Below are 10,000 nucleotides of genomic sequence, written 5' to 3' on the forward strand. Positions count from 1 at the left end.
TCATCAGCGTTTAAAGACCTGTTCTGGCAGGTACCCCTTCACCTTGATGAGGCTCACGAGTTCTGCAGGGAATGCCTTGACTACGTCGTCGTCCGCAGAGGCATGCTCGCTGTAAACGGGCTGGAGGTGCCACTTGTACCCACCGCGCTCATGCTTGCACCATCAGCGCAAGAGAGAGGGTCGTGCAGGAGCTTCCTTCACCTTCTCCCGAATCAATGGTCCGCTTAAAGGCATTCATTTCTGAGTTATCCTCGATCCTTGGGAGCCATTTTCGAAGAATGAATGGAGCGAGAAGCAATACACAGGTCAGAGCAATGGGACGAGAATGATGGCGATCCAGGACGCGATGAGTAGTCTGCGCATTGTTTGTGGGGGATTTTTTATGGGAGATGCTGTATTCGGCAGCTGATAATATATGTGTTGAGTGATGCCATTGTGTAATTAGTCCATATGTAGCTTCCTGCTAATTACACTAATAGATTTGCTGAACGTTTCCATTCTTTAACTCGCAGGACATGGATGCCTTTGACTATCTGCAGGAAGATTATGCTGAGCGTTTTTAAAATGTAACACCTCAGATGGTGCTGTTTGTAGCAAGACTGTGATTTACACTAAGATGTGCTGAATGTTTCCCTTGTATAATGTCTGTATGTGGCAACCTGGTAATTACTGGATACATCAATAGATGCTGTTGGTGTTTTCATTCTGTGAGTAACTCACGGGGAATAACACGTTACACTGGTGAGACATCCTGCGAAACTATGTTTATGCCATGAAGCTGCATTACAGTAAGTACAGTTCCATATGTTTAAAGTGTACATGGTGAGACGTTCCACGAAGCTTTATCCCACGAAGCTACAACACACGTACAGGAAGCAGGTCATGTTCGCGGCTCGTGGAAGATATGCTTTTTTGCGTATGTACATCCAGCTGCTTTATGCATGGCTCGTGGAATATATGTTTTAGAAATGTGTTATGCCCACGGCTCGTGGGAAAAAAAAAAACAATCACCACTAATACGCGGGGCAATTTCCAACGATTGTAGAAGCATGTCGCAAATTATCAAGTGTGTGTGTGTGTGTGTGTGTGTGTGTGTGTGTGTGTGTGTGTGTGTGTGTGTGTGTGTGTGTGTGTGTGTGTGTGTGTGTGTGTGTGTGTGTGTGTGTGTGTGTGTGTGTGTGTGTGTGTGTGTGTGTGTGTGTTTTAGTTATTTGCCCTTGCAATGGGTATTCAAATGGTGCGAATAAAAGATCATACTGTCCACACTTTCATAATTTAAAAAGATTTGGGTTAAGGCTCGTAATATTTAATCTCCATAATGCACTTTTCTTTTATTTTTCTTCAGGGGGGCTATAACCTGTCCTCAACGGCAGAGGCCATGGCTGCATGTGTATCAGTTCTGCTCGGGGATCCACCACCTTCGCTTAGACACTTGCCATTACCTGCAACATCTGCAATGAAATGTTTGGAAAATGTTCTGCAGATACAACATCACTATTGGAAAAATCTTAATGTGCACGGTGAGCTGAGGGTTGCTGCTTGTACGTGGCAATTGGAAAAAAAAGCTGGGGATTGCATCCAGTCTTAAATCCACTGCTGTATCCTTATTTATTTGCCTTCTTCACCAGTGCCCGCTGGAGCAACCTCGCCGGCGCCCAATGCCGCAGCCTCGCCGGCACCCGCTGCCGCAACCTCACCGGCGCCCACTGCCGCAACCTCGCCAGCGCCCGCTACCACAACCCCGCCGGCGCCTGCTGCCACATCCTCGCCAGTGCCCGTTGCCGCAACCTCGCCGGAGCCCGCTGCCACAGCCTCGCCGGCACCCGCTGCCACAGCCTCGCCAGCACCCGCAACCTCGCCGGCACCCGCTGCCGCAGCCTCGCTGGCGCCCGCTGCCACAGCCTCGCTGGCACCCGCGGCGGCAACCTCACTGGCGCCCACAGCCGCAGCCTCGCCAGCGCCCACTGCCGCAAATTTGGCTTTCCCTGATGTAGTAGAACTTGCAGAGAGTTTGGATGCACTTTCAATAAAACAAACAAACTTCAGTCCGAACAGTTGCTTTGTGGAAGAGCAAGCAAACCTGTCAAAGTCATGTGGGGTGTTCGTAAGTTACTCTTTTTGTTGAAAATGTTTTTTCATTTTATAATTAATTGGATTTTCTCAATCTCTGCCAAAAAAGCAGAATGCATCATTATACAAATATAGTCCAATCTTGACACACCAACATTGTAGCATTTGTGACTTCTTCCCAACAGCCAATCACAATGGAAAAAGAGATGAATAATGAGGAAAATGAAGTGGAAGTTGAAAGAGGGGAAGTGGAGAGAGCAAGCTGCCAACAAACTGAATCAACGACAGAGTTTGAGAGTATAGAGGGCCAAAATGCTGAGGGAATGGATGTAGAAATCAGAGCAGAGGCCAGTGGATGGTCTGTACCTCTTATTTTGTCCTTGGGGGGAGTAACACAACCCATCGAGGATGTGGTAAGTGTAAATATCGTGATCCTGATTCAGAATGTTACTTTTGATCCTCTCGCCCTCGTAACAATTCTAACACGGGAAATCTTGACAATAAAATGTGTCGTCTTTTATTACCCATCCATATGGAAGCATGTTTCTTTGAATAAGAGTCTGTATGGTCAATGTGCAACCCCCAAGCCCTTTGTGTATTGTCCTTAGCAGGGTTCGTGCTATGCAGTACTTCCCCTATCATGGTGTCCACATCTTGCTAATATCAGCCCACCACCAGAGGAAGGGGTCAATGCAGTTCAGGCATGTGACATGTGTGGAGCTCAAGGAGAGAACTGGCTTTGCCTAACATGCTACAAGGTCTGTGCACTGGAAGTCATGCAATAATCAGTTTTTGGCTCGCCTTTGACGATTTACCTTTATTGCGACTAAACGACCTTTGTGGCATCTCTTTTTGTCTGATGCTCTTCCTTAATTTGCACGATGTGTGTGAGCAGGTGTATTGTGGACGATATGAACATGCCGACATGCTTTTGCATGAAAACAACACTGGTCACTCGCTGGTCCTCAGTCTGACTGACCTCTCTGTGTGGTGCTACACCTGTGACTCTTACGTCCATAACCAGGTGGGGAAGAAACCCACAGGTGTATGACATGTGCCCCCATTTCCATCAAGTGGATCAGTGAAGTGGACTTTCAGCAATTAGCATTGATAACAAAGGCAAATGGGTGACTCCTCTGGGGGACTATCTGACAACCCATTTGACCTTGCCAAGTTGAGAAATCTTCCACATATTACCTTGTATCAGCAAGACTAAATTCCCTTCCATTATGCTTCAAATGTGCGACAGTTCTTGAATGATGTCTTCCCAGAGAAGTGCATCGGTTGACGTGGACCAATTGCTTGGCCACCTTGTTCATTTAACCTGTCCCCATCAGATTACATTTTATGGGGCTATGTAAAACTGTTGTGTAGTCATCAAAACCACATTCTTTGGATGAAACCAGGTCGAAGATCACAAATGCGATTCTTGAAATTACTCAGCAGCAACTGGAGAATGGTTTCAACAAGTTGAAAAATCGGGTGGAATGATGTATTACAAACAACGGGGGTTATGTTGAAGCCTAGAAATCTGTATCGTATTGTTTAAAAACTTTATGACATTCTTTCATACACCAGTCATAGTTTATTTTTATAATGTGTACATCAAAAATTATAAAAGATCAATGTTGCACAACAATGTTATGGTGTGTGTGTGTGTGTGTGTGTGTGTGTGTGTGTGTGTGTGTGTGTGTGTGTGTGTGTGTGTGTGTGTGTGTGTGTGTGTGTGTGTGTGTGTGTGTGTGTGCGTGCGTGCGTGCGTGCGTGCGTGCGTGCGTGCGTGCGTGCGTGCGTTACATAATCTCTATCAGGGGTAATATGAGGGAGGGGTTGTCTCTGGTTTCTCCCCGAACTCACCGGGAATCATAGGCTGTCGAACATGAATAAGTTTGTGTTGTGGCAGGTCGCTAATCGACCGCGAATGCCAATAATTAACCTCCGCCATCGAAGATGGATGGAGGTTACTGTTTTCACCCTGTCTGTTTGGTTGTTTGTTTGTTTGTGAACAGTATTACGGAAAAACTCCAGACGGATTTCGACGAAACTTGGTGGGGGGATTAGGTATGGTCTTTGGATCATGCCGTTAGATTTTGGACTTGGTCCAAAGTCCAATATGGCTGCTATGGTGGCCATTTAAAAAAAAAATTTAATTTTTGTTTTTGCATTTCTACATGTTTTAAGTGATTTCCAACCCAAAAAAAAATTTGTTAGAGAAAAAGAAAACAAATTTTGCACCTTTTTTTTAGGTCATTTCTACCGAGATGACCTAATAAAGCCGGGCCAAATGTCCATCCGTACGTCCGTCAACAATTTTTCTTTCCGATCTTGATGAAACTTAGTATGTGGGTAGAGGTCGATGAGTGTTGCACAACGATATAACTTTTGTCCGGGTTCAAGGTCAGGGACGAGGTCACGTAAGTTATAAAAATCGCCATTTTCAAAACCGATCTTGTCTGCCATTCTACAAGATATTCGGCAACTGTTTATTGATTATGATGGTAAAAAATATTATCTTGTATCTAACTGGACAGATTTTTGAATTTCCTTCCCGTTTGATCGTCACGTGATCTGGAAGATGGCCAAAAACGCCGATGCGATTCGCAAAGACGGAAGGAAGGAAAAATGAAATATAAATATAAAACACATTTTTAGCCTTTTATATTTATACATTTTCCGCCGAAGGTGCAAAAGTTTCAAAACCCGAAATGTAAACGTCAGCATTTATTTTCAAAATATAATTTCGTGCGCGCGCGCCAAAATGCCGAGTCATCTTTAACGAAACTGCGCAGTACAACTGCGCAGTAGTCCGGTCATGGCGTCTGAACAGTGGCCAGCGTGGTTCAGATTGACTGTGGTTTCTGAGGCGAAGGTGATTGTTAAGAAGTATGTCGGCGGTATAAATTTGAGTGACTGTATTGGTGATTTAATCACACAACATCTTGACAACGAATATTCTGGCCGAACGATTGCATCAATTCAGTGCATCAGCAGGGATAATTCGCAGGCTCCTCTCGATCGTGTCGATATCTAACATAATCACCGGCGGACATAGGGCTGCAGGCTGTGGGGCGAGGCCACGGATCCCGGATGAGGGGATTAGTGATAAATTATGCTACATGCTTCGGGCTTTCTGATTAATATATCAATGAGTACATTCCATAATTAATGAATTAATAATTAATGAATCTGGCATACAAAATGTTTTTTCATACCTGACATGTTACTTTGTGCAGTGTCACGAAACTTCTGTGGAATTAATAATTAATGAATTTGCTTGCTCTAACGATTTTTCAAACCACAATATCTCTATAAATGCTTGACCAATATTCATTCTGAAAGTTGCATTATAATCAGTGAAGAATAATCTACAGGATTATCATGATCTCTGAGAGCTAAGCCTATTTTTTTCGTTTTTTTTCTACAACTGGAAGTGAAATGTCCCCAGAGAGTGGACGGACCGGAAAACCACGTATTGCACTTACTGGTGATTCTGATGTGTTAATCTGGGTAATAAATGAACAATACATATTTATTAATTATGTCATTAGTAGTATTATCCTAGTGTATCTCTGAACTATTTCAATCTAAACGGTTAGTTTGGACTGTTTCGCAGTTACCTGAACTGAACATTGAGAACTTGTGGTATTGTAGAGATGACCGTCACCCCCACACGGGGGTAATTTTTTCAAAAAAAATTAGATTTTTTTTTTTTTTGGCATTTCTACATGCACGTCGATCTTGTTTAGTTTATTCAATCGTGGTTCAGTAGAGTCTGATCCGTTTTGACATACAATGAATAGGATATCAGGTTCACTTAAGTGACCTAGCAGTATTGGCGGCGGACGTTTTGCACTCTACCGAGTGCTCCCTCTCTAGTTTAACCATGTGTCCGTGTCTGTCTGACTACCTTTCAACTGGGAACACGTGGTCGCCTTGTCGGGGAATCGCACCCTCAATGCGTACTTGCATTACTTACCATATCAGTTGCAGCCAAGCAGAGCTGCCAATTACGCATCGGTTAATATGCAGATTTTGGGGGTATAACTTCCTGGTTAGGCTAATGTGCAGACCGACCATGCTGGACCAATGGAGGAAAAGATAAAAAAAAACGAGCTGGGTACATTTACAACAAGCAAATTAATTTTAACAAAGCTAGCAAAGTTATGTAGCACAGAAATGGGTTTGTTTATTCACAGATGTGTACAGCAGGGGAGAGCAAGGAATTTGTGGGTGCAACAAAAGAAATGCAATATTCACAATATTCACAACAAAAGACAGTGCAGATTTACCCCAATAAACTTACAGTCATAAATTACACGATATATGACAGGTGCCATCACACATACACCTGAGGAAAATTAGAAATAGTCCAGAAAGATGAGAGGCAGTTGACTCGTGACCTCATGGTAACTGGCGCGGTCGGTGGACTGGTGCAACCCAAATGCTTAGGAAGGGGGTTCGCAGGGAGGAGAACTGAAGTTGTCTATAGTGTGGGAGTGAGAGGTGTGAATGTAGTGCAGTATGTCGTATGGCATGGAGTGAGAGGTGCAAGTCAACAAGGTCGCTCTGAAAGCAACGGTTGTTTGGGACTTGCCCTTGCCGATTGCTCTTGTGCGTCCACAGTGGACGAGGCGTAGATGGGAGAGAAAGACCTCAACAGAGTTGTGTAAGAGTCTGTAAATGTTAATATAATGTTGGCTGCTGGATGCAACCGAAACTGAGCATCGATGACCCGGGGGTGGTCTCGGCCCGTTCTTGCAATCGTTTTCTCCACCCCCATGTCCTCATTCGGCTGCGCTGCCCTCTCCTCTCGGTCACGCTGACTTGTGGCGAGATTTGTTCGGACGCTGGAGAGCTCTTGTATAACCGCCTCGAGGAGTGAAGCGAAGTAGTCTACCTCAATTGTGAGCCAAATTTGCTTGGCCGCTGAAGAGCTCTTGTATAACCGCCTTGAGGAGTGAAGCGAAGTGGTCTGCCTTAATTGTAAGCCAAAATTGCTCCTTTTATGGGCCCTGAGCGAGGGAGGTGCTAAAATCGGATCAAACTATGCTGTCGGCATTTCCGAGCTCCCCCATTGGTGCACAGCAGTCACCCTGCATGGTCGCCATGTCCTGCCAGGCTGCGGATTCGAAAATGGCTTCATCGCTCCTGTGCTGCGCCATATATCAAATTGATCTAATGGTTTCAAATGAGTGTTGCAATGCGAAGTGTAAAAGTAACATAACTACATCAGGATATAGTTGCAGTATACAAAGGATTACGCTTGCAGCCCAGTTAACCACAACGAAGAAGAATATGTGGAGGCCTAATAACAGCCATTATCGAGTCCTGCAGGCAGTGGCAACTCTCACACTGATGTCTTATTTGCAAAAGCGGCCCCCTTCTAAAACGATCGTGAAGATCATTGCTGTATAATCTATACAAAGAGAAGGGACTGATGTAAGCGCACACACACGAGCAAAATAACTAACTCAGGATTCCCAATATGTTGAATGCAACTCCCCGGGGTCAGTTTCCCCAAACGTAACAATATTTTTCCTCTGACTGCCTGCCTGGCAGTCCAGCAAAATTGAAAATCATTGCAAACAGGAAACTTAGTTTTTAAGGACGTTATAAAAGACACTACCAACAGGCACAAAAAACCAGTGCAACGTGTTGGATAGGATTATGTAATGGACGCTGGGTAAAACAGTGGGAAAACCCGGAATTTTTTTTTTTAATTCGCCTTTTTCAATCTTTATTTTATTTAAACTAGTGCACCCGCTCCTTGAGGGAGCAGTAGGAAAGGTCATGTCATTATCCTCTTTTGGATATATAGATTACAGTAGATCTTGGCTCAGGTCTGTTAGTTTGTGATGGATGCTATATAACTATCTTTACCACATAAGACAAAATGAGTGTTTGTGTATTTGTTTGATGTCTGTTCCCCTTCAAAAGGACGATTTAAGAAAGGTTTTAAAGGTCAATCTTTTAACAAGACTGTGTTCACAACGGTCTCTTTTTTTTCAGGAAAAAAAAAACATTTTCCATTAAAGAGTAATTATGTCTCTTCTTTTGGAAATGTAGACGATGACATGCAACTGGGCCTCATTGGTGGTGTCCAGAAACATTAAAAAAAAAAGTACAGGGAGGTGAACTTCGCTGCACTTGATGTGTAGCGCATGCATTGTAAAACGAGTGTTCATTTACATACATGCAATGTCTAATAAATAATGAGGATATATGCAGACCTGACGCAAGGCCGAGGCTTCAGGCTTTGGCACGTTCACGAGGCTGTATCCTCAAAATGAAAGGTCCTAGAAGATAAAGAAAATAGGGTAACATTTGTACATGTAGTGTTTTAAAATAACGCTTTTTCTTGCTATAAAACATCACATCTTCCAGTCTCTGAATATTTCGAATGAAATAATTCCAACCCATCATTTTTGATGGGTTTTTATACTAGTTAGTATAGCATATCATGCCTCCAGAACGCCGGGATTTGTTCCTTTCAGTTTTGTGTTGAACAGCAGAAGCGATTGTTTTAAAAGGTAATCATAAGCATTTGCGATTTATAGAAAACAAAAAATTTAATTTAATTCCAGTTAGGGTGCCCCATAAAATGCCATGATAAGCTGTTTATACATGTACATGGAAATCTAACACAGGTGGAGGCCATTCAGCCCATCATACCTGTGCAAACACAATACTAATTTATCTACACAAGATCCAAGGAAGAAAATGCAAAAAAAAGTTTAAATTTTTTTTTCTATTATGATTAAGTTTTTGTGTATATGTATATATATATATATATATATATATATATATATATATATATATATATATATATATATATATATTCTTTCTTCTTCTTTCGCCTGCTCCCGTGAGGGGGCGCCACAGCGGATCGACCGTCTCCATTTCGCTCTATCCTCCACATCTTCCATTGACACTCCAACCACCCGCATGTCTGCCTTCACCGCATCAATGAACCTCTTTGCCCTTCCTCTTCTCCTCCTGCCTGGTGACTCCATCTTCAGCATCCTTCTCCCGATATACTCCACTTCCCTCCTGTGCACATGTCCAAACCATCTCAATCTCGCCTCTCTCACTTGTCTCCAAACCGTCCTACCTGCGCAGTCCCTCTAATATACTCATTCCTTATCCTGTCCATCCTCGTCACTCCCAACGAGAATTGCAGCATCTTTAACTCTGCCACCTCCAGCTCCGCTTCCTGTCTTTTTGTTAACGCCACCGCTTCCAAACCATACAACATAGCTGGTCTCACTACCGTCTTATATACTTTCCCCTTAACTCTTGCAGCTACCCTTCTGTCACAAATCACTCCTGCAACTCTTCTCCACCTACTCCATCCTGCCTGCACTCTCTTTTTCACTTCTCTCCCACATTCTCCATTACATTGGACAGTTGATCCCAAGTATTTAAACCCATCCACCTTCCCCACTTCAACTCCTTGCAACCGCACCATACCACCACCCTCCCTCTCATTTACGCACATGTACTCCGTCTTACTCCTACTGACTATCGTTTCCCTTCTCTCAAGGCTCGCCTCAGCCTGCTTCCTACTCTCCCTACAGATCATGATGTCATCCGCGAACATCATAGTCCATGGAGACTCCAGTCTGATCTCGTCCGTCAACCTGTCCATCACCATTGCAAACAGGAAAGGGCTCAGAGTCGATCCTTGGTGCAATCCCACTTTAACCTCAAACCGGTCCGTCATTGATGGAGACGTCGTCCGTCCTACCGCACACCTCACCGCTGTCACACTGTCCTCGTACATATCCTGCACAATCCTTACATACTTCTCCACCACTCCCGACTTCCTCATACAATGCCACAACTCCTCTCTTGGCACCCTATCATAAGCTTTCTCAAAATCCACAAACACACAATGTAACTCCTTCTGGCCTTCCCTATACTTCTCCAA

The 10,000-nt window shown here is 43.8% G+C and overlaps 1 protein-coding gene across 1 annotated transcript in view; it reads left to right on the forward strand.

Annotated features, from left to right (window-relative positions):
• The window catches only part of LOC147008719 (protein deacetylase HDAC6-like), a 98,368-nt gene that overhangs the window by 81,174 nt on the left and 7,194 nt on the right, over positions 1–10,000 (forward strand). The window contains exons 23-27 of the mRNA XM_085864505.1: positions 1,346–1,520; positions 1,629–2,104; positions 2,256–2,483; positions 2,679–2,828; positions 2,966–3,094. Of these exons, the coding sequence (XP_085720631.1) occupies positions 1,346–1,520; positions 1,629–2,104; positions 2,256–2,483; positions 2,679–2,828; positions 2,966–3,094 (1,158 nt within the window). The remainder of the gene's footprint in view (positions 1–1,345; positions 1,521–1,628; positions 2,105–2,255; positions 2,484–2,678; positions 2,829–2,965; positions 3,095–10,000) is intronic.

This window comes from Eptatretus burgeri, chromosome 18 (assembly GCF_056783735.1).
Source record: "Eptatretus burgeri isolate ZD-2024b chromosome 18, Ebu_testis_v1, whole genome shotgun sequence".
Taxonomy (NCBI): Eukaryota; Metazoa; Chordata; class Myxini; order Myxiniformes; family Myxinidae; genus Eptatretus; species Eptatretus burgeri.